The 26,081-nt window shown below is 64.3% G+C and overlaps 3 protein-coding genes across 9 annotated transcripts in view; 1 reads left to right on the top strand and 2 right to left on the bottom strand.

Moving 5' to 3' along the window:
• RBFOX3 (RNA binding fox-1 homolog 3) overlaps positions 1 to 2,379 on the bottom strand; it is a 164,137-nt gene extending 161,758 nt beyond the window's left edge. For 2 of the 6 annotated variants that reach the window (XM_032199649.1, XM_032199656.1), the window contains exon 1: positions 2,129 to 2,365. The gene's annotated coding sequence lies outside the window, so the exon portion shown is untranslated. Of the gene's footprint in view, positions 1 to 2,128 lie in introns of all 6 variants that reach the window. The other 4 variants (XM_032199657.1, XM_032199653.1, XM_032199658.1 and 1 more) reach the window with 4 other exon arrangements.
• Positions 2,380 to 3,329: 950 nt separating this feature from the next.
• Positions 3,330 to 7,992, top strand: CBX2 (chromobox 2). The gene is made up of 5 exons (XM_032199945.1): positions 3,330 to 3,401; positions 3,489 to 3,532; positions 4,072 to 4,137; positions 5,970 to 6,039; positions 6,543 to 7,992. The coding sequence occupies exons 1-5, from the start codon at positions 3,330 to 3,332 to the stop codon at positions 7,875 to 7,877; spliced, it is 1,587 nt and encodes a 528-aa protein (XP_032055836.1). The 3' UTR covers positions 7,878 to 7,992.
• Positions 7,993 to 16,227: 8,235 nt separating this feature from the next.
• CBX8 (chromobox 8) lies at positions 16,228 to 18,553 on the bottom strand. Of its 2 annotated transcripts, none has more exons than XM_032199862.1 (5): positions 18,433 to 18,553; positions 17,791 to 17,834; positions 17,521 to 17,586; positions 17,356 to 17,446; positions 16,228 to 17,140 (listed from the first exon to the last, which is right to left on the bottom strand). In XM_032199862.1, the coding sequence occupies exons 1-5, from the start codon at positions 18,499 to 18,501 to the stop codon at positions 16,298 to 16,300; spliced, it is 1,113 nt and encodes a 370-aa protein (XP_032055753.1). In that variant the 5' UTR covers positions 18,502 to 18,553; the 3' UTR covers positions 16,228 to 16,297. The 2 variants fall into 2 exon arrangements, with proteins under 2 accessions (XP_032055753.1, XP_032055754.1); XM_032199863.1 differs by having other exon boundaries at positions 17,356 to 17,422.
• Between the last annotated feature and the right edge of the window lie 7,528 nt (positions 18,554 to 26,081).

Genomic DNA, 26,081 nt, shown 5'->3' with positions numbered 1-26,081 from the left:
CCCCGCTACCGGCACCACACGATACACGGCATTCCTGGGATGTCTGACATGCTTGGGAAGAGCTACAGCATTATATTCCACCAGACTAGTGAAGGGGTCAGAATCGCATTTTTAAGACGCCAGAAGTTTTCTCAGTGACTGCCGAGGTTATTGGCTTCACTGCCACTTAGCCCATCCTAGTGCTACCACATTACTGCGCGCTCCTGAACCCCTCAGAGGTGAAGCCTCCTTCAGGGATGAGGAATCTGAACCCAGCACAGAGGCAGCCTGGGGAGGGCTCCGGGCATTTCCTCCTGCACCCCCTGCAGCTCTGCCCCCAGCAGAAGGCAGAGGCACGGAGCCCTTATGGCCTCGGGGGGAGGCTGGCCAGTGCTGCCCAGGAAGGCGCTGCCACTGGGACCTGGCAGAGCCAGGAGGGGGGAACGTCCCCCTGGGCAAGGGGCTGGGACCCCCCTGCCAGGCACTCGAGCACAGTTTCTTTTTTTTTTTTTTTTTTTTTTTTTTGTCATTAAAACATCTCGAAATGACAAAGACAAAGGTGGGCTGTGCTGGGCCAGCACCCCGGCACCAGGGAGGGGCAGGCAGCTACGCTTCCATTGCTGAGCCCACAACAAAAGATCAGAATAGCAATGTAAAAACTCATGAGATTTTAACATATACAAAAGTGGGAGCTTTTTTATTCACTTCCTGTTTTTGCTACTCTTTAAAGCCACAAGTTCAGTCTGTCAGTGCTTATATTGATTTGTTCTCTTTATTTTCTTTTATTTTCTTTTTATTTTCTGAGAAACAACTGAAATTTTTCATTTAACCACATGGCTCAAGGACCTGGAGCTTTATTAAAGACATCAAATGATGGGAAACCTGTGATCAAGCTGAGAAAGCTGCCACAGCACCCTGGACTGCAGCCATGGCTCGGAGTGCCTTTGTGCTCCGAGGAGACACTCGCTCTGCCCTCGGACACCCAACGTGGCTTTTAAACTACGCAAAATAACTGCGGCTCCAAATGGAAGCAAGCACAGCACACACCGCAGACAGCTCACTCGCACATTCCCAGTAAAGCCCTGGGGATGGGATGGGGAGCAGATCTCCAGCTCAGCCTGCAGAAGGTGACCGGGGCGCACGGCAGAGCTTTTCCCCCCGGCTCGCGATGGGAACCTGGGGCAGCAGCACCACGGAGGCGGCACACGCGTGGCGCGCTGGATGCACGGCGTTGGGGAAACCCGCTTATTCTGGAAATGAAGTGGACTGTGCTGGCCACGAGGGGTCACACATGAAGCTGCTGATACATCTGCACCTCAGACACATCCAAACGCTGCCCGCTCGGTCCCCGGCGAGACCCCAGTGCCAGAGGTCTGCTACCACCTCCTACCCTCGCTTCTCCGAGGCTCAGCGAGCAGGAGAACAAAGCACCTGCGCCCAGCCCAGCCTTCTCCTCGCTGCTCAGGGAAAGAAGCCACCAGTCACTGCATTTCTGCATCCTCCCGGCGAGCTCTGCAACACCAAGGGGCAGCCGAACGCCCAGGAGAGGAGCCCACCCAGTGCTGCAGGAACCCGGGGTTATTTCCTCGGGTACTTTTCTCGCCGTGCCTGCGAGCCAGATGGAGGCAGCTCGAGCCCGACATTCCTCACCCCGCGCGGCGCGGCCGGTCACTTGAGCTGCCACATAAACGCCGTGAATGCCGTATTGTGCGCGCACACGGCTGGTGTGTGCGGGGATGGAAAGTCTCGCACGGTTTTTTTTACTAAAATTTAAGACGTGCTGCACACAAAGACCAGAGCTGATGAAAGCTAAATGAACTTCAAAGGATGAAAAAAGCGCAGCGCTGGGTTACATTTCCATGTCACCTTTGGCTTAAATAAACCAGTTCCAACTATTCTTCTCGTCGGTGAACAAAACCAGTGAAAAGAAAACAATAAAATGGGGCACCGCTCGACACCAGAGGAGCTCCTAGGAAGGACTCGGCGCCCCAACACCTCTCCTGTGCCCGGGGCAGCGGCCCCCCGCCGCCCTCCCCCGCCATGCAGGGGCTCCCCCCATCCACGCCGCCGCCCGCAGCGGGGACGCCGCAACGCCCGGCTGCAGCGCACGGAGGCGCAGAGCGGCTTTGCCCAGCCCAGCGGTGCTTACCGGAGGCAGCGGTCCCGGGGGGGGTCTGAGCGGCAGCCCCGCGTGCAGGACACCCCATCGCCCGGGGGGGGGGGGGCCCGCTCAGTCCGCGCACGCCGCGGGCACCGAAGCGTTCGGGCTACGGGAATTCATTGCCCTGCGGCTGCCGCGCGGTTGCTCGCAGGCTCCGGGCCCGCGGTTGCGAACTCCCCGCGGTGCTGACTCATCTTCTTCATGCCCGTGAAGCACCGAGCCCGGCGCTCCACGCCCACAGCCGCCGTGCGCCGGCCGCTCCCGCTGCCCTGCCCGCCCCGGTGCGCGGGGCCGCGGCGCGCTCCTTGGCTCGGCTCGGCTCGGCTCGGCTGGGCTGGGCGCCGGGGAAAGCGATTCCGAGCCGGGCGCTACCTGGCCGCGAGCCCGCGGGTGGCACCGCGACACGGATGGCCCCGCCGGGTGGCCCCCCCCGCCCCGCCGGCCTTTATTCGCTCGCCAACCGCTTCAGAACCACAGCCCCGGCTCCGGCACCGACCGGGGGCTGCGCGGGGGCTGCGTCCCCGTGCCCCGGGGCTGCCCCGCGCCGCTTTGTCCCCGGCCACGCCGCGGCCCGGAGCCGGTGGCCGAGCCCGGCCGGGACCGGGATGCTCGGGGCGGGACAGCGCCGGCACCGGGCGGACACCGAGCGGACACCGGGCGGGACCGGGCCGGGTCTAGGCTCCCCCCGGGCTGTGCCGGGAGCCCCGCAGCAGCCCTGCACCGTGCGGGCCGTGCCGAGCCGTGCCGGGCCGTGCCGCACACGCCGCCAGCCGGCCCCGCGCCCAGGGGAACAAAGCGCCGCGCTGCGGCTCTGCGCGCCCGCACCGGGCCGAACCGGGCCGGGTCGAACCGGGCCAGCCCCTGCCCATTGTCCCCGGGCCGGGCCGGGCCGGGCCGCCCCCCGCGCGGGCAGGAAGGGGAGGGGTCGCGGCAGACAATGCCTCCCCCCCCCCCCCGCGCCGTCACGGCCCGCCCTCCGCTCCCCATTGGCCGGCGGGGAATTTGGGGAGCCCCCCTTCTCCCCCCCCGCCGGGGGCGCGCGCGTCGCATTGTGCCGGGGGGCGCGCGGGGATGGGGGGGCGGGGGCGCGCGCGGCCGCCGTCGGGGGCGCGCCCGGGGGCTCCCCTTGTGTGTGCGTGCGTGCGGGGCCGCGGCCGGGGCCGGGGCCGCAGCGGGGCCGGCCGGCGCCATGGAGGAGCTGAGCAGCGTGGGAGAGCAGGTCTTCGCCGCCGAGTGCATCCTCAGCAAGCGGCTCCGCAAGGTGGGCCCCCGCCGCGCCCCCCCCCCAGCGCCCCGGCCCCGGCCCCGCCGCCTCCGCTAACGCGCCTCTCTGTGCCTCTCTCCGCAGGGCAAGCTGGAGTACCTGGTCAAGTGGCGGGGCTGGTCCTCCAAGTGAGCGGGGCGCGGGGCCGGGGGGGGGCGCGGGGCGGTGCGGGGCGCGGGGGGCCGCCCGCCCGGCCGCTTTTGTTCGGGCCGCGCCGCTCCTTTTGTTTACAAATAAGCGCGGCCGCGGCCCGGCCCTCCCCGCCGCCGCGTGGGGCTGAGCCCCCCCCCCGACGGGCCGGGCCGCCCCCCCTCCGGCGCCCCCCCGGCGGGCAGGCACCGGCCGCGCGTCCCCCTCCTGCTCCCCCGGGATGCGCGGGGCTCGCCTCGAGCGGCGCCGCCGTGGCCGCCCCCGGCCCGCGCCCCCCTCGGCCCCAGCCGTCGGTGCTGGGACGCCCCGGGCCCCGACGGCGCCCCGAGCCGGGCCACCTCCGTCCCCATCGCCGCCGTTGTGGGAAGCGCGGGGCCCGGCGCCGGGTCCTCGGTCCGGGGCTCGCGGAGGGCCCGGGTGTCCTCGGCTGAACTCCCCGGGGCCCGGCCGGTAACGGGGAGGGGGGGGTGGCGAGCGGTGGTCCCGTGCTCTCGCCCAGTCCCGTCTTCTGTTCCAGGCACAACAGCTGGGAACCCGAGGAGAACATCCTTGATCCGAGACTGCTCCTCGCTTTCCAAAAGAAGTGAGCAAACCGTAAATATTTCTAAACGAACGATAAAGTCAATTAACTTCTAATTGGCCGCGCGTGCGGTGGAAGTTGTGGAAACAACAGAGCGGGGCTCTCCGTGCCTTTTGTGGCACAGCTCTTTTGTTCATCTCCTGAAATTACAGTTCAGGTCCACCTAGGACGGCTCTCCCCAGGCTGGGTAAACACGGAGAATTTATGGCCCTGTGCACAATCTGTTTGTGCTCGCGCTGCACAATGGGCGCACAGCAGCACCCAGCAGAGACCTTTAGCTCTTGTTCCCCGACCAGCAGCCGGGGCCTCGGCTGTGCTCGGGGGGTGACTGCACGCCCAGGTGGGGAGACCGCTCCTACGGCTACGGAAATGGTGGACTCGGAAAGGCACCAGCGTGTATTTACGGAGGGCATAGCTGCGAGAGGGGTGAGGAAGGAATGGGTGGGAGAAAATGGTGTCCTCTGCCAGAGCCGGGCTACGACACAGAGCCAAGCTGTGAGCTGCAATTGTTCTGCAGCTATTATACACCGGGAGTCAGGCATGGAGATAGAAAAGTAGCCAGCTGGCTACATTAAGCACAGTGCTGCCAAATATTTTGGCTCCATATTAATAAAAATCATTAAAGTTTACGATAGGATTTAATTATAACTCGTTTCTGGAGCCATTTTTTTCAAGAATGGAAGCTGGTGGTTATTGCAGGCAGCACGGAGTTTAATCAGCCGTATGTGATACAGCTTAACACTGTCCCTTTTAAATGGAGAAACACCAAGTAGTATCGTGACCTGAACACATTCTCAGTACGGTCACCCCGGGCTTTGCATGGCTGTTGGCCCGGGCCACCACCTCCCCGCCAAGGATGCAGCAGAGGTAAAATGAGCCCGGTGAAAGAGAGAAAGCTGGGACCCCAGGGAGTGCCATCGCTGCCCCTCTGCACAGGGGCTGGCCTGCTTCTCGCCGGGAAGGGGAAGCGCAGCTCTGCGGGTGTGTAAATAAGGAAGGGCTCAGCAGAGACCGTTCAGATGCATCCGTTGTTCTGTTCCCATTCTGCCGGCAAAGCAGCAAATTTTGCTGCGAATTGGAAAGGTCGCTGGCTTGGGATGGGCAACGCTGTGGTGCGTCGCTGAGCACTGGAAGCTCCTTGCTGTGGGAGTGTTCTCGTAGCAAACAAGGAGACAAACAGTGGAACAAAGGTACCAGGACTAGGGCAGCCATCAGGACGGTGTTGCACGGCGGATGGAGCTGTTTGGTAAACGCATTTCAGCCATCCATGCAGTTCAGTCCCATGTTTTATGCAAGAGACTTTTTCTTTTCATCTCTCCGCCAGTATAGCAGGGCAAATGCTTTCTTGCTGAGCCAGCTGAATATCCTGCTGTCTGGACAGCCATCTTTGTCCACCATTTTTGTAGCCCTTTTTTCCGTTTGTAGTTCTTTTTTCTTCACATTCTTGGCCCAAGTCTTCCAGATGCTGTAGGTCAGCTGGGGGAAAGGCTCGTGGTGTTTTCATTCCAAAGCTGCTGCTGAGGTGCACAGCAGCCTGACATATTTTAAATACTGATAGCAACGTGTGGCCCCCAAGTGTTGGAAATGCTTGTGGAAGGGAAGGGTGCTGCTACCTAGCCTGGCCCAGGTACCCCACGGGGAGGCTGCAGGTTGTGGGACGCCTTCCAGCTGCTGCTCAGAGCGGAGCTGAGCCCACAGCATCAGAGCAGGATTTTTTTTTAATGACAGAAGAAATGGAAGAATCAGGGTGGGCTTGTTTTTTTTTATTATTATTTTTTTTTTTATGCAAGCTTTGTCCTTAATCTTTTTTTTGTGATTTTTTTTTTTTTTTCCAGGGAACACGAGAAAGAAGTGCAGAACCGCAAGAGAGGCAAACGGCCCAGGGGCAGGCCCAGGAAACACGTGGTAAGTCCTGGAGGTGGTGGAAACCCACAGCAGAGACAGCCCTGGCGAGGCTCTGACCCTGAGGGGCACCAGCGGGTGTCTGTCCCACAACACGGTGTCATGGGTGCTGAGCCCACGGAGGGTGGCGAGGACACGGCAGTGCCTGCAGACCCTGTGGTAGAGGCTCTGCAGAGTGCAGGATGGGCAGCTGGACAGGGATGCCTGCAGGAGGACTTCTCTTCGTCACTGCTCTGGTGGTGGTGTAGAAAGAGACAGAGCAGTTCCCAAGCACCGGGTCCTGCCTGGTGTTTGTGCCTTGCCGGTGCTTTATTGCATGTTCCCTGGCTCATTTTATGGCAGAGGCCGCGTGTCATCTAGGGAGAGAAGCTCAGAAACACAGGGAAAGAACCTGTGTGCTTGTCCAGGGCACCCAGCCAGACCACGCTGGAGGATTTGCAGTGTCCCTGGCTGTTCTTTGATAATTTGTCTTCACTCTTTCCCTGTCCCTCCTCATTGCTTCGTAGGAACCAGAGATGCCCTCAAAAAGTAAGTCAAGTAGTTCCTCTTCCTCAACATCCTCCTCTTCTTCCTCCTCCGATGAAGAGGATGAAAGTGACCTGGAAGCAAAGAGAGGTCCCCGCAGCAGAGAGACTCACCCGGTGCCCCAGAAGAAAGCTCAGATCCTGGTGGCAAAGCCAGAAATGAAAGACACTTCCAGAAAGAAGCGTGGGCGGAAACCTCTCCCCCCAGAGCAGAAGGCAGCTCGGAGGACCGTGAACTTGACAAAGGTGCTGAAAACGTCCCGCAAGGAGGTGGGGAGCAGTGCCAAGCTGATGGGGAAGCTGCAGCCCCAGCACAGCACGCAGGGCTCAGGGATGGCTGTGCTGAAGGAAGCGCCGGGCACCTTGGCTGGGCTCAGCTCTGGAGGGTCGTCGGCAGAAAACCTCCCCAGCATGATGAAGAGCGGCTCCACCAGCCCAAACCGGGCCATCAGCTGGCAGAGCTCCATCGTGCACTACATGAACAGGATGTCCCAAAACCAGAGCTCGGCAGAGACCTCGCCCCTGAGCAGGCTCGCGCTGAAGTCGCAGGCATCGAGCAAGAGCAGCTTAGGGCTGGACCTAAAAATGAGGAACCAGAAAGGATCTGGGGAGCTTGGGCTGACCATGCAGGGAGCCAAGACTGCCAAGGTTCCCGGCGGCGGTGCTGGAGGGGACCTGAAGTCTGGGTTCGCTGCAGGAGCCCAAATGCTGCACAACGGCAGCAAGACGCCTGCGAGCTCGGCTGTGCCCGGGAGCCAGCTGGCATCCAGTCAGGAGCTGAACCTCCAAGCTTTAAACTTGCAGAGCGTCAAAAACGGGCAAAACGCAGCCGGGGGGAGCAGCCTCCCTCGCCACGTGTGCAGCGCCCTGTCCAAAAGCGCCGGGGCAGCGGCGAGCGCGGGTGCTGCCGTCACGAAGAGCGGTGGAGCCGGTGCTGGATCGAATGCTGCCAGCGTGGGGGACAGCAGCAAGAGCGAGAAGCAGGCGCACAGGGCGGTCACTGGCGAGAGGGACTTGGCCAAGGGTGGCACGGCCGGCACGCAAGAGGGGCACGTGGCCCCCGAGAGCCGCAAGCCAGCCGCCCTCTCCGAAGTGAGCACAGGCGAAGAGACCAGCTCGGACTCGGATCGGGATTCTGCTTCCTTCCCCGGCGTGGGTCAGAACATGTCCGTCTCCATCCAGACCAGCCAGGACTGGAAGCCCACCCGCAGCCTGATCGAGCACGTCTTCGTCACGGACGTCACCGCTAACCTGATCACAGTGACGGTCAAGGAGTCCCCCACCAGCGTCGGGTTCTTCAACCTGCGGCAATACTGAGCCAGGGAGCAGGAGAGGAGGGAGGCGGTCCCCGGGCCTCTCCCGTAGCCTTGCCCAGCTCTCCCATCAGGTTTTTCTTTCTTTAGGTGAACGCCCCGTGGCAGGGACTCGCATGGTGACCATCCGCCCCTGCCAGCGGCTGCCTCCGTTCCCTGCAGCGCGGCGCCCAGTGCTGCAGGCAGTGCCAGCTCGGACACTGTCTGCAGCACCCACGCGCACCCCGCGAGACCTGTTGAGACTTGTGCTCAGAGGGCCAGGGAAACGTACGGTGAAACCCGCTCAGAAGTGCCAGCACATGAGGGAGTCCCTCCCTGCTGCCCTTCGTCCTGCCAGAGCCTGGGCCCCGCGCAGAGGGGCCAGCGCCGCGGGCCGGGAGCGGAGGCGTTGTGCTGCCGGGAGGGGACGGGCTGGCAAGTTCTGAGCCAGGCTTCACCGTACACGGCTCTCCCTGCTTGGCAGCTTGAGATGGCAGAACACAGCGCAGGGCTCTGGTGGCAGGGAGATGGGGTGGAGGGGCCACGGGCCAGGCTGATGCTCTGGAGAGGAAAGGAGAGGAAAGGAGAGCCTCTTCTCTCCTCTGGGCGCCCCGTGAATCCACCTCCAAGCTGCGAGGACAGTCACAAGTCGATCCAAATAGACAGCTGATGCTCCCAGCACCCGAGGGCTGGGGGATGGCTGTGGTACGGGGGTTTTTCAGGGTACATTAAGTCCAGCCACCCCCCTGGGCTAGGTCAGTTCCAATGATGGTGAAGTCCACGATGTCTCCGTTGTGGTTTCCAGCTGATAAGGAAATACTGTTTACATTTTTTATTAAGGGAAAAACCTTTTTTTAGAGGGAGGGGAATAAACCCAGTCTAGCAAAGGCTGAATGGTGAGACACTGATGAGACAGGGTGGCAAAGATGCCTCTTTGAGAGCAAGGGGTGACGGGCAGCAGGCACCGAGTCCAGTCGTACAGCCCAGGGAGCCCAGAGCCGCTCCTCTGCCTCCTCCTGGCCTCTCAGCACCTCAGCCTCACACTCAGCAGCATCAAGGCACTTGCAGGGACCAAGCTGGGGAATATTTGTTAAATCTTGCAGAACGTTCAAACTCTCTTGACAGCAGGTAGGTTGGTGCTATAGCTCCCAGTTGGCTGAGGTTGGTGCTGGAGTTGGGTTAAAAACCAGCTGGACCCGGTACTGCTGTCAAGCCCCGTGCCTTGGATGCTCATCGGTGTTGAATTGTGCTCAGAGTCCCCATTTTTCTCCAGCTGGAGGGCTCGGGGGCTGGTGGAGGACAACACCTGCCCGGGTTGCCCAGAGCAGTCAGCAGCAGGCACCCACTGCTGCTGGCCCCCCAGGCTGCGGCATCTTCTGCGGCCACCTCGCCCTCCCGTCCCGAGCCAGCAGCTGGGTTGTTAATTCTGGCTTGTAATTGCAACCAATAATGGCTTTTTTACTGAGGTCTTTTTCCCTGCTATAGATTACTCTTACAAGCCAAAATTAACAGCAGTAGTTCAGGCAGAGTTTAATAGCATTTGAGGTCATTTTAGTTCTGTTAATGCTGAACTCCTTCTCTGGAGAAGATGCAAAGCCTGCCGTCTGCCAGGTCTCTGGGTACGTTAGTAGGAAGTGCCTCCAGGGTCTGCGCCGTGGCTCGGGGTGGCTGCAGGCACGGCATCAGTACGGCTCATCGCTCGCCGGACCACAGTGCCCTGCCACGGGGCCGAGCATCTTATTTTGCTACAGATGGGGGCACTTGCGGCGTCGGTACCCACAGGAGCGCAGAGAGGAAAAGAGACCAAATGAAGGGTACATGTTTCTGAAGCCCCAATGCATCAGACCACCACAGCTGCGTTGGCTGCCGGTGGTGCAATTCTCAGGTGAAATGAAAAACCAGCGATGGCAGCGTTTGCTGCCTGGGTGCGAAAGGGACATTGTTCCCTGCATGGTGGCTGCCATCTTCTCCAAAAAAAGCTGTGGGCTAGAAACGGATTCCCTTAGCTTGTTATTTAATCCGCAGCCGTCCCGTTGGTCATGGCTTTGAGATGGTTTTGTTCTAGAGCCTGAGTGCAGCATCCTGCGGGAGCTGATGGTGAGCTGGGGTGGGCCGAGGGGTATCCCTGCAGCTCCTGTGCAGTTGTCCCCGTGCGCAGCTACGCTGCCTTGAATGTCACTTCGCCACAGTGCCGGGCAGCTGGGGACCAGGGGGATTTGCTGCAAGCTGCCTGCAGAAGGCCTCGTGCAGCCCCAGGCCTGCAGCGGGCTGGGCTCTGCTCCACGAGGCAAAGGGCCCCAGGGAAGAGGTGAGCCTCAGGTGAGCCTCGTCCACAGATGGGGTTCCCAAAGGACAGTGTCCGTGGAGCTCCACAATGCCAAAATGTCAGTCTGTTATGTTTACCTTGTAGTCTTTAACGTTGCCAAACGACATACGGTTGCTTTGAAAAGTCCAAGGAAACATCAGCCTGTGTTAGCAGAAACGAGCGCTCCAGGCGCAGCCTCGCGTTCTGGGGGGGTAACCGAGGGGTTTGTGGGACCTCCGAGGTGATGCCCGGCTCTCTTCCCCACACACCAAATGTTTGCTAGTTGGCCTTTGCAGATCCAAACTACACAACAATGTGCCTTTTGCAACTGTCCTTATTTCAGCCTTGTCCGTGACACCGGTCCTACGACAGGTTTGTGCCTATGCAAAGCTGGGGTGGTCACAGGGTGCTGGGGACAGCCGCGACCCCGCAGGACGCCCAGCCCCGAGTGCTGGAGGTGGCTGATGAATGCTCCCAACGGGAAGCCAGCCCAGCAGGGATGCTTTTGCCTAGGATGGGATGTGGGCGCTGGTGTCCCAAGCTGGCTGCTGAAGGGGAAAAGCATTTGAGGATGGTCTGAGAAGGGGTCAGGCACTCAGCATCCCCAGAAGGTGCATGAGATGAGACAGGAGGGCAGATGGCGTGGTCATTGCTCACCGGCTCCGAGAAGGCTGCTCCCTCCAGAGTGCCCCATCACAGCCCCAATGCCTTTCTCCTTCTGGCAGCTTGCTCCTGCCCCGGGCCAGGCTGACGCCCCCCCAGGCTGACACCCTCCTGGGAGGGCAAGCAGCCCCACAGCGGCTTCACCCAGCGTCCCCAGGCATTGCCCTAGGTAGCGGCAGGACTCTGCTGTCACCGCTTTAGCTATTGTGCCTTTCTGCTCACCAGCTGGTTCGATTCCAAAGGTTTAAGAATGGTGAAAATGATAATCCAGAAATTTTTCTAAACTTCATCTCATCCCTCCCCCCTTCCCCAGCCCCTCCTGACCTCATGTTTCAGGACCTTGACTCTCCCAGCGGCGCTGGCGTGCGTCTGAGTGAAAGGTTTGTGTTGAAGTTTGCCTCTCAAAGGCACATTATGTGAGTGATTTACGGTAATCTTTTGTGGACAGAGGTTGAAAGCTGATGCAGACCGTGTTTACCAGTCAGTGCCATTAGTATTCAAGGTCTACCTTTTTATTTTTTATTTTAAGTTTGCTGCTATGGGTTTGAGTGTTCAGTTGTGTGTCAAACAACCAATTAAAGGTTTGTCACTTGTCATTTTCTAAGGGGTTTCCGATGTGGAAAGTCCTGCAGTATTTGTATATTGAATGGATATTTTCTCCAGGCATAATCTGGTTAAGTATACTTGTTGTTTTCCATTGGACTGGAAGAGGTGGCCAATTCAGCCATCTTCCTTAGAAGCCTAGTATATTTTTATATATATATATTTGTACCAAAAAAAAAAAAAAATGGAGCTCGTGGAAGGACGGGGATGGTTTCAGGGCGTTCAGTTTGCTTTGAGTTTCTGATCTGAGTGTGAAGGGCTCCAGAGAGGGAGAGGTTTTTACTGAAAGAAATTGGGTGAAAACAAACAATTGTTCTTGTAACTTGCGCCAGTCACTGGTCTGATTTGTATGTTTTAATTAAAGAGAGAGCCAAATCGTTCCTGTATGACACTTATAATTGCTTTAAACTACAGCTGTTTGTTTGCTTTTATTTTCAGAGAACAAAAGTTGGAGATGTTATTACCCTGGGAAAGCTTAAGTGCTTTGCTGGAGCAGGACAGCCGCCCGGCCCGCGGAGCGACGCGGGGCTCCCTGGGCCGCGGTCACCCTCGTGCCAGCTCGCTCGCGTTCCGTGCTGTGTGGTTCCTGGTACTGCTGGACACTAGTGCTAGTTTAGACCTCTAGGCTACTTTTAATTTATTTGCAGGAAAACACTAGGAGATGCTACGTCGGGCGGGGTTTTTTTTTGTATAACTTTTCCACTGCTCTTTTTTTTTTTAGTATATCAATAAATATTTTTTTTAACTTTTCAGCCTGCTGTGCTCACTGTGCCAGCCCGAGCAGGGGGAGGCAACGCGCGAGCCCCGCTGCTGCCTTGCGACCCCGCATCCCCCGGGGCCCCGCGTTCCTTCCCCGCTCCGGGAGGCTGCGGGGAACCCCGGCCCGGTGCTCCCCAACCCCGCAGGTACCGGGGTCGGGCGAGGGAAGGCTGAGGGGAAGCAGAGCCGTGAAACCGCCCCCCCAGCTCCTTCCCGAGCCCGGGCTCCGGCTCCTACCGGCCGGGGGGAGGCTGCTCTGGCCCCTGGCTCTCAGGTGCCTCCGCTCCGCTCCGCGCCCGCCCGGCCCCGGGAGCCGCCCCGCACGTGCTGGATGGAGCCGGGCCGGGGGAGGCGGCCGCCGGGAGCCGCGGGGCGCGCAGCGGGCACGGCCGGCCTGGGGAGGGCGCTGCGCGGCCGCGGACGGGCCCGGGCGACGGCGCCTTCCCGGGCCCGGCCGCCACGGCGGGGCTGGGGGCGAAACGGCCCCGAGCCGGGCCGGTTCCCGGAGCCTGGGCTCCGCCGTCGGGGCTCCCGTCGGGGCGGCCGCGGAACGGAGGTTCCCGAGGCGGAGGGGGCGGTGGGGAACGGAGCCTCCGGGGCGGGGGGCGAAGGGGGAGAAGCGGGGGGCGTCCGAAACGCCCTGGGGGCGGGGGGGGTGGGCTCCTCGGGCCGCGTCCCGGGGCTCCGGCAGCCGGGCCCCCGCCCCCCCGCGGGCCGTCCCCACCCCCTCCGCACCGCCCCGGCCTGGGGCCCCGCCGCGCCCGTGTGAAAGGGTCCCCCCCGCTGGGGCCGGGGGAGAAAGGCGCCATTGTGCGGCCCTTTCTCCCGCGCCTACTTGACACTCATTTTCCGCGCACAGATGCTGACAGCTCTGATAATAAGGGGGTCTGCGCCTTTCACCCAGCGGAGCAGAAAAAGGAGGTTAATGAGGACACAGCTTAAAAAAAAAAAAAAAAAAAAAAAGAAAAAAAAATCACAATAAAACCCCCTCGCTTCCCCCCGGCTGCGCGGCCGAGGGAGATTTGAATACAAAGGCCGGGCTCGCCGGGCAGGGGCGGCCGCCGCGCACCGGGGCCCCGGCCCCGCGCCGTCGGAAGGCCGCGCCGTGGCCCCCCGCCGGCCGGAGCGGCTCAAGGACGGAGCGGAGCGGCCCGAAGCAGTTCCCGTACCCAGCCCGGCACCCGAACGCCTTCAGCGGGGCGCAGCGGCGGCCCCGGGGCTTTTCTGGGCGCGGAGCGGAGCCGCGCACGGCGCCCGCCGCCGCCGCCGCCCCGTCCGGGCACCGCGGGACAGCCCGGCCCGGCGGCCTCCGTGCTCGGGGGGGCGCCCCGGTGCCGGCTCGGACCCTTCCTTCCCCGGCGGCTCCTGGGGGCCGCCCCCTGTCCCGCACGGCCGCGGCTCCCGGCCCCCCTGCGCCTAGGGAGGGAGCGGGGCCGCCCCCCCTTCCCCGTCGGGGCCCCGCCGCCCGCCCCGCGCTGCCGCTGGGCACCCCCGGCCCGGCGCCCCTCGACCGCCCCAGCCCCCTCCTCTCCTCGCCCCCCAGCCACAAACGGGAGAAAGACACGTTTCTATTTACAAAGTATATATTTAAACTCACATAAAAAGCAGGTCTCATATGGACATTCACGGCTGGCAGAAGACACGTAGTTAAGCTTCACTTCTGAGACTGAGATTTAGCCAAATCTTTTTTATACAAGTCTTAGATTTAAATAATTCACACACACACACACCCCCACGCACACACTCAGTATATACGTCGCTATATACATACACACATATACACCCACATGTATGTCTTGCTTTATATACGTGTGTGGTGGCCGCACACATATACAGGTACACAGGGCTGGAGTGAAGCACACCGAGCCTCCACCGGGCCCCGGCAGTGGAGCGAGGCAGGAGCTCTCTGCTCTGGGCTGTTCCGCAAAGGGAGGTGGGTTTCTGCCTTCAGCATCCCAGCAGGGGGAGGAAGGGCAGCTACATCCCACCATCGTCCATCCGACACCACCTCCCGTGTCAGCTGCCCAAGCACTAGCACTGAAACCAGCACGCTGCTTGCCTCGGCTCTTCGTACAAACCAAGTTAAAAATCTCAATTTTACAAAATATGCCGTACAACAACAACAAAAAAAAAAAACGAAAACAACAAAAAAAATAAATCACAGAAATGGCTCCCTTTGTACAGTCAATACAGCATCCTCTTGCTAGGTCATCTGACAAAGGCAAAGGTCCCAAAAGATGGAAGGGGAAAGGGGCTGAGCAAGGTGGAGCCGCAGTTATCCAGATGGGCCTACCAGAGGCAAAGGCTGCTCCTCGCCCGAGCCCCTTCCTCCCCCCGTCAGGCCCCATGTGCTTTCATCTTATGTGCAGTCCCCAAATTAGAAAGCGTTTAAGAGCTTCACCGGGCCAATCAGAAAGGATGGAAAAGGCCAATCTCTCCCAGCCCTGGCCCTCGGGGGCTGCTGGACAGATTTGTGCTTTTGAACCGACAGAGATGCTCAAATCAATGCGTTAGGACATGAGGACACCTGCTCTACATCAACTAAAAACACAACGAAACGCTTCTCCTCCTTCCTAGGGAGGGCTAAAAGACCCCGACCTCTCCTCACCTTGGTTAAGCTGCAATGGAGTTTAGAGAGAAAGAGCGAGCGGAGGAGCGGGCGGGCAGAGGGCTGCAGCATCCCACGCCTCCTGCGAGACGCTGCCACGGGCTTTCTGCAAGGCAGCCGAGGGTTTCTGGTCAATGCTGGCGGAGGGAAGCTGCTGCATTTTGTTCAGAGCCATTAAATCCCGCTGCTATGCCCTGCCTGAGCCCTGGGAGAAAGCTGCACAGTCCTTCAGAGCCAGAAGAAATATGCAGGCAAATAAAAATACAAAAAGCCACCAGAGTCAGCAGGAGCTGCTCTGCGCACAGGAATATTTAGCCTCTTGGCTATTGTTTAACTAGCATAAGAAAAGGGAAATATTTATTGTCTCTGAATGCATAAAGGTGGCTCTGGGATTTGTCAGAGATGTGGATATTAGAAAATGCTTTATCTGGAGTCTTCCAACAGTCTAAAGTGATCTGTGTTTGGAAAAAAAAAAATCCACTTTCTATAGCAGTATAAAGCATCTAAATATGGGCAGTGACATGCTACCCTCCCAAACCTCTCTGGCATTTCAGGAATGTAAACAGAGTTGTTGTTTTTTTTTGAAGTGGGTGGGGGAAAAGAATCAAGCGACCAGACAAAATGAAAACAGATTCTCAGCTCAGTTCTGTCTCCCACAACTGCTATGACAATTCTATTAAAGTGCATTTCAGTATCACCCCTTTCAGGAATCTTACACACACAAACCTCCTCTTCCTTCACAAGAAAAGGTAATTCAAGTTAATACTCCACTAGAACAGTTTTAACCTTTTTATGGACTTCTGCTTTTCCCCGCCCCAATTTTGTAGCAACTTTTTTTTTTTTTTTTTAACTGGCAACGCCCCCTCCCCAACAATACTGTAAATTCAAGTGCTTACTTCAACTGTCAAGGGCAACAGTTCTGGATACAGCACACTTGATTGTACAAGCAACACCTTATATCACAATCAAGAAATCTGGGCACTTTGCCCTCCGAGGGAGTAACACTTCCCCCTTCACCATCCATAGCATCATATGAAAAATAATAGTTAAAAAAACCCAGAACATAATTAGCTATGAACATCACTCATTATGTACACCGGCTCCTGCAACAGATGCATGAACTCCGTTAGTTCTCAGTTTTATTGTCCTTTCTAAGAGCAACTGAGCAGTCACTGTTGTCTCCATTTAAATAAAACAACTCAGAGTTGAAATATATATATATAGATATATATAAGCATTTTTTCTTAAATAACATATTTACATCTAATAGAAAATATAACTCTAGAGATAATTTTTCCAACGAAATGTAAGACGTGAAAAAAAAAAAAAAAAAAAAGAATGAGTTAATGAATTTAGGACAGTTTCTAAATCCTCTCCAGGAAATTAAAAAAAAAATTTAAAAAAATAAAGAAAAAGGAAAAAAAAAAAAAAAGCCCACCAAGCTCTAACCAAGCTTTTGTCTGGATCTAGACCGAAGAAAATCCCCAGCACCACCACTGACAGAAACTCATCGCTTCTCCTTAAAGAATCCTTGGTCCGTGCTGCTCTCCTTAATTGTGACGGTCAAAAAGTTAGAGGTCACGTCAGTTACCACCACTTTCTCCAGGTTGTTGAGGGACGGGCTCCAGGACTCCTCCTCGGGGTCCCCCAGGATCCTGGAGACGGGGATCCTGGCGATGAGGGAGGGCCGCCCCGCCTGGCCGCCCACGCCGTCGCGGTACAGGCTGCCCACGGAGCCGGGGCTCACGGCGCTGTGCAGGATCTTGGGCCCGCCGGGATCCAGCCCTCCTTGCCCCTTGGGGTCCAGAAAGTCCGCCCGGTGCTTGGCGACCCGGGGCGCGTAGCTCTCGGCGGCCCCCAGCTTCATACCCACCTCGACGCGGTTGGGGCTGGACATGCTGCCGGAGAGGTCGGGGTCCGGCCGCCGGGCGAGCTGGATGACGCTGTGTCCCGAGCTGAACTTGGCCGCCCCCGCCGCCGCCTCCTCCATCTTCCTGGCCTTGAGGTAGTCCCCCACCTTGTCCCCCGGCTCCCCCAGTTTCCTCTTGGAGGCATCCAGAGTCTCCGCCAGGTCCTTGTAAAGCTCTTTCCTAGGCTTCGGGCCTCTCTTTTTGGGGGTTTCCCCGGGTTTCTCTTCCACCCTGATAACCCGGTCCCGGATGCTGTCTCCCTTGGGGGTGCTGCTGCTGCTGCTGCCGCCCTGCGGAGCCAGGGCTATGTTTCTGAGTCCTTCCCTAGCCCGGGACGTGGAGCCCAGGTCCTGGGGGGAGCGGCCGGGATACGGCACCCGGATCCCCCTGGAAGAGTCACTGCGGAATTCATAGGTTTTGGCTTTCGCTTTTGCCTGGGCCTGCAAAGAAGATAAATCAACCGGTGACTTTATTGTCCTGCCACCCGGGTGCGTAATTACGACTTACACGACGAGGGGCTGCCTTTGCACCGAGCGCTCTCCATCCGAGCCGGAGAGGGACCAGCTCCCCGCACGCCGCCCGTGCACGCTCCCTGCAGCCCTCGCCGCTCCCCGGCGCAGCGGCACCGACGCACGCGGGGCTCCTGCCTCCTTACCTTTAACAGGAAGGTTTTGGGCTTGGGGCCTCGCTTTTTAGGCCCGTATAGCTCCATTTCTCGCTCCCTAGAGGTGTTAAAAAAACCAAAGCTTCAATTCAGCATAGCTACAAGACAGCAACATATTTACAAGTGCAATGGCTACGACTAGCAAAGGCCTTGTACCTTTCCTCAAAGGCTGCAAGCAGCCGGGCATCCAGAATGTTTTCCTCGGGCTCCCAAGTGCTGTACCTGGGGGGGGGGGGGGCGGGGGCACACAGAGAGGGAAAGGCATCGGGAACGAGTAACAGGGGAAGGAAAAAAAGAAACAAAAAATACGTGACCTAGAGAAAGGGATCCAACTTTCCTTTCTGCTACAATGGGAAATAATAGCTACAATGAGCCATCTCCCCCAACAGTTCCTAGCCTGCAAAATTGTATAAACAGCCGACTTACTTCTGAGACCAGCCCTTCCATTTTACGAGATATTCCATGCGCCCCTGCAGATGCAAAGAGAAAAAATAAATATGCATGGAGGGAAATCACGATAAGCGCTTGCAACAAAGCTACACATGCAATTACATGCATGCAACAAATACACGCCTGCACCCAAGGCGTGTGTCAAAAATATGCAAGGGGGGAGGGACGCGGGGCGGGAGGGAGGGAGAGGAGGGGGGGGGAGGAAAAATGCACCAAAAAAATAAATTTAAAAAAAAAAAAAAATCACACAAACGCGCGTGCAGCCACCCCGCGCAGCTCCCCAGCAGCATGCAGCGGGGAGGCCGGCGCGCACAACGCCCGGCTCGCAGCAGCAGCGGCGGCGGCGGCGGCGGCGGAGCCCGCCCCGCTCGCTCGGAGGAACCCGTGCATGCGGCGGGGAGGACGGGGCCGCCCCCAGCGGGCGCCCGAGCCGCAGCCGGGCCGCCGACCGCCGCCGCCGCCGCCGCCGCCGCCGGAGCCGCCGCAGCGCCGCGCGGCCGGGGGAGGGCGCGGGGCGGGCGGCGCGGCCTGGCGCGGGGCTGCGCGGCGGCGGGGCGCGGCGCGGCAAGGGAGGGGGGGCCGTCGGGGATACCGTGTGGCGGGGGGGGGGGCACCTACTTTGCGGATGCGGCGCTTGAGCAGGGCCTCGGCCGCGAAGACGCGCTCCCCGACGGCCGAGAGCTCCATGTTTACGCGGCCGCTCGCAGCACACAGGCAGCCGCCAGCGCAGCCCAGACCATAATACTCCGCCCGCTGACGTCAGCGCCGCGGCCCCCCCTCCCTCCCTCCCTCCCTCCGGGCCGCCCCCCCCCCCCGCACTTGTTGCTGGCGGAGCCGGGTGGAATATTCCGCCCGCGCCGCATTGGCCCGGGCCCGGCGCCCGCCCCCGCCGCCGCGCCGCCCCCCGACGTGAGCCGCGTCCCGATGAGCGCGGGGCGGGGCGGCCGCGGGGAGAGAGGGGGGGGGGAGCGGGGGGGGGGGGGCGCGGCCGCGCCCCCCCCCCCCCGCTCCCCCCCCCCCTCTCTCCCCGCGGCCGCCCCGCCCGCTCCGAGGGGGGCGCCCACCCCCACCCTCCCCGTCGAGTCGTGTCCCCCCCCCTCCCTTCTAATAGCCCAGCGCAGCACAAAGGAGCCGCCGCCACCGGCAGCCGCCGGCCCCGGGACGGGGCGGAGCGGGGCGGGGCGGACCGCCCCCCCCCCCCCCTTCCATCACCTCCCCCCCCCCCCCCCACCTCCGGGCATCACCGCTCCGAGCACACCTGGACGGGGCGAACCCGAGGGGGCGGCCGGGCCCCTCGTCCCCTCCCCAGCCACCACCGCGCCCCGCGGGTTTTTGGTGACAAAGCCGGCGGAATTGGGGACCGAAGCGCTGGAGGCTTGCGTAGAAATCACCGCATCGCTGCCGCGCCGGGAGCCGGCGGCCGGCACAGCTCGGCGTCGGCAAAAGCCCTTCCCGGGAACAAATGGCCGCGCCGAGCCGTGCCAGCGGGGCAGCTGGTTCTGGTTAAGTTTAAATACTTTCCAACAGTTCGGGTAGTAAAAATAAAGTAGACCTCAACAGCCCATAATACGAGTTTCTGGTTTCCTCGCTCCGGCAGCCCGCGGCTGCCTTCCCCGGCTCGCTCGGGGTGCGGGGGTGTCCCCGGGGCCACCGGAGGGGCTGCCCCCCCCCCCCCCACCCGTCACATTTCGGCAGAGCTCCGGGGCCCGGTCGCTACGGTAGCCACGCGGGACCGCTGCCGCTCCCCCCGCGTGAGTCCGAGCCCGAGGCGGCCACGGGAGACCGGGCCCCGCGAGCCCCCGGGACGGGTCCTGCCCCCGGTGGGCGCGGAGGAACGGGGGACCCAGCCGCGATGTCCCCCCCGGGGCCGTCGGGGGGAGGCTCGGGGGTGCCCGGCAGCGCCTCGGCTCCGTCCCATCGAGCGGAACCGTTCCCGAGCCCCGTCGCAGCTCGGGCCGGGGCCGCCCCGCGGGTGGGCAGCTGCCGCCTGGCCCACGCGGGGCGAGGGTGGACGAGGCCTCCCACGGCTCAGCCCCTCTCCCCCTCTGCTCTCCTACACTAAGGGGCTAGAAGCCGAAGGGGAACAAGCCTCGGAGGCGGCCGCGCTCACGCGTGGGGGATCCACGCGCCGGTCTCTAAAGGCATCGGCTGAGCCTCGGCTCCGTAAACGAGGCGGTGGCTTCCCCGGAGCGGGGCTCGGGGCCGGCGGCTGCTCGCCTCCGGGGCTGCGGGCACTGCGGGGCCGGTGGGGGGGGCGGACACGACCCTCCGTGCCCTCTCGGCGAGGGGGCTGCTCGGCTCCGCCTGTCCCCTTCGTGGGTCGCGGCTGCGGGGCCGCGGGTGCACCGGGAGCGGCAGCCACAAGGCTCCGGTGTCGTCCCCATCCCGGGGATCGTTTTCTCCCGGGGCTCCTGCTCGCCGCCACGGAGCGCTGCCCGCTCCCGCCGGCCGGGCTCCGGCCTCCCACGGGGGTCACGCGGGAACGGCAGACTCGCGGCCCCACGGGGGGGCTCGCGGGACGCGAGTGGAGGAGCCCGCGGCTGCCTCTCGCTGCCGGACCCGGGGCGTGGAGCGGCTCCGTGGGCAAAGCGGGGGCAGGGGCCACGCCGTGCCCCGTCCCGCGCGAAGGGGAACACGCGTGGCGTGGGGGAGCCCGGCGGGGCCCGGTGGAATCCCGCTCCCGGGCGCAGGGGGGAGGTTTCCGAGCCGCGGCTGCTGCTGCCGCGCCCCCCGCCCTTGGCCCGCCCCGTGCCGGGGGTCCCCGCGCTGCGCGGGATTTGCGCGCAGTGCCCGGGGCGCTGCGCAGCGCTGGTGCGGAGGGAGGCGGGCGGGGGGGGGCAGCGCAGCCTCCGCGCCCTCCCCGGTCCCCGGCCAGCGGCGTCCTGGGGAGATTTTCGTTAATGTCGAATTAATCGTTGTTAATTAAGGCAGGGCGGCAGGGCGGCTCGTTAACTCGCGTGGACGCACCGGACCGGATTCTGCAGCCCCAAGATGCCGCGCAGAGAGTCCCGGGGGACGGGGAAGGGGAATGGCGGGCGGGCGCAGCGCCCAGACGTGGGGAGGGGGCTCGGGGGGCCGGTCGTGCTCCCCAGCGGGGCCGAACCGATGCCGCCGCCGCCTCGCTCCGCTTCTTGGGGCTTTCGGGACAGCGACTGCGGCGGCGCAGCGGGGCCATGCGGGGCCGTGAGGGGCCGTGCCCCGTGTCCACGGGGGGGCCGCAGCCCGGGGAACTGGGCGTGAGCCCCACACCTTCGCTCCTGATGTCCCCGGTGCAGGCGGGAGGCACCGTCCCGAAGGTGCCTCGAGGGGCTGCGGAGCTCCCGGCCGAGCGGCCGCCTCTGCCCCGTAGCCTCCGCAGAGCCACGCGGATTCTCGGAGCCCCACAGCCACGCGTGGCCGCGGAGAGGAAAGAGCCCACGGTTCCCGCTGCCTCCTGCACGCCCATCCGCGGGGGATACAGCTCCAGGCACCAGCACGGACCCACGCTGGACCCACGCGGGTACGGGGACGGGAGCTGAGTCCCCGATTGCGGTGCGGGGGGGGGCAGAGAGAAGGCGAGACACAAACGAGAACGGCTCGGAGAAGGCAGCGGGGAGCGATCGCTGCCGGGGGGGGGACCCAGCCGGAGCCGCCGGGGCCGTGGGCGAGCCAGGAGCGGGGCTGCGGCGGCTCGACGGCGTCTTGGCCGGGACAGAGAAGCGGGACGGAGCCGCCCCGGCGCTGCGGGACGAGACCGCGGGCGGGAGCGTGCCCGGTTCTCCCGGGCAGTTCCTCCTCCTGCCGGAGGGGGCCCGGGGAGCCCCCGCCCGGGGCGTGCGGAGCTGCGGGGGGGTGGCCTGGTGCTCGGTAGGGGGACCGGGAACAGGAACGGAGCCCGGGCAGGGGCTGCCCTCCACGCTCCGGAGGTCAACGGCAAAAGCTGCCGTGGCGCAGCACGGGCTCCCGGCTCCGGGGGGGGAGCCCGGCCCCGCGCCCCTCCCGCCCCTGCCGGCCCCGCCGCCCCCCCAACTCTGCCCCGAGGGGCCGGCGCTCGGAGCTCACTCGTGGATTGCTCCCGGCCGATTCGAGCGTCTGCCGCTGCACAGGCAAACGTGGACCCAGTTTCCGCCCATTTGACCCCAAATCCGCCCCTCGGTTGCCCTTTATCCCCACGCCCCGCTCGGACTCGCGTAAGGAGCGCTCGGGGTCTCAGCGAGCCACCCCGGCGCAGCGTCTCCGGCTCCCCCCTCGTTTTTCGCTGTGTGGGGGCTTCCACAGCTGCGAGCTTTGCAACGAAACCGGGGGTCTGAGGCTCCTCCTGGGGCCGCGCGTGGGGGCACCGGGGCGAGCACGCGTGTCCGAGCCCGGGGCCGCAGTGGGGCGGGTGGGAGCTGGCACCGACCCAGGCGCCGGCTCGGCAGATCCCCGAGCCACAGCCCGGCTCTTCCCCGCGGCTCCCCGAGAGCTCCTGCGATCGTGCTGTTCCGCCCCCCCCCGGCACCGGCGCCCGGGACGGTTCGCATCCAACCCAGGCCCCGGCCCGGCCCGGTTCCCCGGGCGGCCGAGGCTGCCGGTGCCGGTGGGAGTCCCGGCCGGACCGAGGTCGCGCTGCCCCGCGTCCCGTTCTCCTGGGCGGCCCGAGAACAGCCCCAGCGCCGAGACCCCGCGGGAAACCGGAGGCAGAGCCACTCGCCCCTTCGTAGAGCCCGAGCGGCTTCGAGTGCCCGAACGGACACCGCGGCCGGTTCGGCCCTTGTGTCCCGGGAGAAGCATCCCGCAGCCCGCCCGAGCCGTGGGTACCGCCGGGCAGGGCAGAGCCCAGCCCCGGAGCTCCGTTCCGGACGAGCTGTCGGCAAGAGCCGAGACCCCCGGCCCCTCGGGGCCGCCCGTCGGAGCTGCCGCCCCCGGCAACCCGGCCCACGCCGCCGCCCGGTTCGGCTTCGGGCTTAGCCCGGCCCGCTCCCACCCAGGACCCGGGAGAGAAAACGATTTCCCCTGCCAGCGGCTGAGCGGAGCCGCGACGAGCACCGGGGCAGATTCCTGCCCCCCGGGCTGCTGTCGGGCGGGCTCGGTGGTGCGGGCGGGGCACCGGGGACTTTACGGTGCTGCCGCGGTCCCCGCCGGCCGCCGCAGCTCTGCCCCGGGAGCGGGAGGAGCCCGGCCGCCGGGACGCTGCACTTTCGTTTCCGAGCACCTCGGGGCGAAGCGGGGAGGCAGCGACCGGCCCCGGGCCGCGGCACCTGCCCCCGCCCCGACCTCCCCCCGCCCCGGTCCCGCGGGACGGAGGCGGCCGGGGCCCCCCAGCGGCGCCGTAGGCACATACGGGACCGGCCCCGGGACGGAAGGCGAGGGCGGCTCCGGAGACCGGGCCAATAAACGGGGCTGCGTTTACACGCGGCAGCACTGCAGGCGGGGCTGTGCCGCCCCCCGGCGCCCCCGTTTCTCCCCTCTTCCCCCCTGGGCCAACCTCCCCCATGGCATCCTCCGGGGCTGCAGCCGGCCGGTCCCGGGGCTGCCGTCCACCCGAGCAATGGAGCGGCCGGTCCAGGAGGATCGGTGGTGAGGAGGGAGATTACCGGGAATGGCCGGGCAGCCCCCGCGGAGGACAGGCGGCGCGGAGCGGCTGCCTCCCACTCTGCAGCCCAGAAATCCCCGTGCGAGGACGTGTTCGTGGTTTTGACATCGAATTCAGGCCCGGGCACAGCTTTCCTGGCAGCTCCCGAGACGCTGGTGCCCAGGGCCGGCGGGGGGGCGGCACACCCCGGCGGGCACATCTCTGCCCGGGAGGCTCCGGGAAGGCAGCGGGCGCGGCGGCTCCCCCTGCCCCGCGCTGCTCCCACTCCGCCGGGACTCGGCACGGAGCCGCTGCCACGGGGCTCGGTCCCTGCGGTGCGCGCTCCGCGGAGCTTCCGCGCCGAGCAGCCCGGCTCGGGGGGGCAGCGCCTGGAGCGGGCCCCTTCTCTCTGCCCGGTCGATCGTTATCCCCGGTTACCGGAGCCTCGGCGAGCGGGCAAGGGAGCGACCCCGACGAGGTGCAGCACGGCGCTGCTGCCGCCCCCCCCCAGGCCTTCCCCGCCGCCCGGGAGCCTCCTCCCCGGGGCAGCTCGGCGCGGGCCGGCGGTGCTGAAGGACAGCGGCGGCCCCCCCGCCCGGGGAGGGCAGCCGTGGCCGAGCCCCGTCCGTCGCCCTTTGGCCCGGCTCGGCCCGGCCCGGCCTCGGGGCGGGCGCTGCGGGGCCGGGGCAGGCGGCGGGCGCGGCGGCGGAGGCGGCCCGGGCTCGTCCCTGGAGGTTCTGCAGGGAAAGGCGACGCTTCCCGGCGCGGCCCCGCCGGCGCGATTAATTCCAGGTGCTCTCCATAGGTGGCACCGTCCTCCTGAAAATCGCGGCTGCGGCCGCCGCGCAGCCAGAGGAGCTCCGGCCGCCCCGGGGGGGCAGGGCCGCCCCCACCGATCCGAGGAGCACGGGGCAGGCGGCCCCGGCCGCCGCAGCGCCGCCGGTTGCTGCCCGGTTTGTGCCCGGTGCGTGTCGGCGGGAGGCCCGGGAGCTGTGCCAGGCCCCGCGGCCCCGGGGCCGTGCGGGGGGGCTCCCCTCCGCGACCCCCCGGGGGAGAGCTGCCGTCCCCCATCCTCGCAGCACAACCCCGCCATCCGTCGGGGGGAGCCTCCCGCGTCGTCCTTTTACGTGGGAACCTCTCCACGCGTGTCCCCGCAGCCTCCACAGCCCGGCCCGTGGGGGTGGCGTGCCCCGAGCGCAGCCCCCGCTCCGGCTGTTGACAGTCAAGGTGGTGGAGGGGTTGGGGGATCCGGCCCGGCCTTCCCACGGGGAGCGCCCGCGGGGCAGCGCCGCCGGTCCGGTCCAGGCGTGCTAAGGGGAGCCGGAGCCCCCCCCCGATCCCGGTCCCGGGGCGCCCAAGTCGCGGCCGCGGCGCTCCGCGGGCTCGCACCGAGCAAGGTGCCGCTCCTGGGGGTGGGGCGGCCGCGGCGGGGGGGCTTTATCGCAGCTCGCCGGGCCGCGAGCACTTTGCACAAAAGATCTTTTGTTTGGGGGGTTCTGAATTCGCTGCTTATTTGTAGGAACACCAACGCGAGGTGTTTGCAGAGGCCGGGGAAGCAGCAGCCGACCCCAGCACCCGCAGCGGGCAGGGAAGCCGGGACGGCTCCAGAATCCCCCCCTCAGGTCCCCCCCGTCTAACCGGCGCGGCTCCGGTTTGGCCGCTGCTCGCTCCCGGCTCGGGCTTCAGCGGCCGCGGCTTCCCCCGCAGCGCCACGCGTGGGCAGAACCCACGGCCCCGCTCCACCGCGGCCGGGCACGAGCGGGAGCAGCGGGGGAGCCCCTCGACGGGGCGGGGGCGGCTCCCGGCGATGTGCCCACGGCCCCGCGTGGGAACGCCGGCTCCGGGCAGGGAACCGAAGGGGTCACCCAGGGGTGGTCCCTGCCCCGTGCCCGTGCCCGTGCCCGCGGCCGCGCGCGGCGCCGCGTTTAACAAAAGCAATTAGAGGGGAAGCACGGCCCATTTGCATGGATCTCAATGACCGCCGGCGGCTGCACCGGGGCGGGGGCGGCGGGGAAGAGCCGGGGTCCCGGGTGGGACGGCGGGGTCCTGGGTACGGTCCCGGGTGGGTTCCCGGGTGGGGTCCCGGCCCCCGGGGCGCGCTGGCGGCTCTGCCCCGGCCCCCCCCCCCCGGCGCGCCCCGCCCCGCCGCGCCCCGCCCAAGGTGGCGGCAGTATTTAGGTTCATGCCCTTATATGGCGATGAGCGCGGCGCCCCGCGGACGGCGCGCACCATATAAGGAAGCGGTGCCCGAGCCCGCGGTGAGGTGGTGCGCGCTCATTGGCCCGCCCGTATCGCAGCAACCGGGCTCGCGCGAGTGGAACGGGCCCGCGCCCCCCCCCGCGCCCGCGGGGCCGGGAGCTGCCCCCCCCCCCCTTCCATCCCGGTGCCCCCCGACGGGACCCCCGCTTGGCAGCCCCCTGCCCCCTGTCCCCACCCCGCCCGCACCCCCGGGGCCGCCCCGCTGCCCCTGTCCGGCCCCGGCGGGCAGCGCTGCCCCGACGCCTCGGGGAGCGTCGCGGGAGGGGGCGGCGGCGCCGTCTAACGTGGGCCCCGACGGAGCCCCGGGCGGGAGGGGACCGGCGCGGGCTGCGGGAACCCCCCGGGCCTTGCCCCGTCCCGCTGCCGCGGCCGGGACCCGCTCCCTCCGGCCGCGCTCTCCGGGTGTGGGCTGCGGGGAAGGGACCGCCGACGGGGCGGGCAAGGCGCGGCACGGGGGAGCCCCGCGCTCCGCTCC

The sequence above is a fragment of the Aythya fuligula genome, chromosome 18 (assembly GCF_009819795.1).
Source record: "Aythya fuligula isolate bAytFul2 chromosome 18, bAytFul2.pri, whole genome shotgun sequence".
Lineage (NCBI taxonomy): Eukaryota > Metazoa > Chordata > Aves > Anseriformes > Anatidae > Aythya > Aythya fuligula.
The sequence above is the reverse complement of the archived record's forward strand: the minus strand, read 5'-3'. Positions and strand labels throughout refer to the sequence as shown.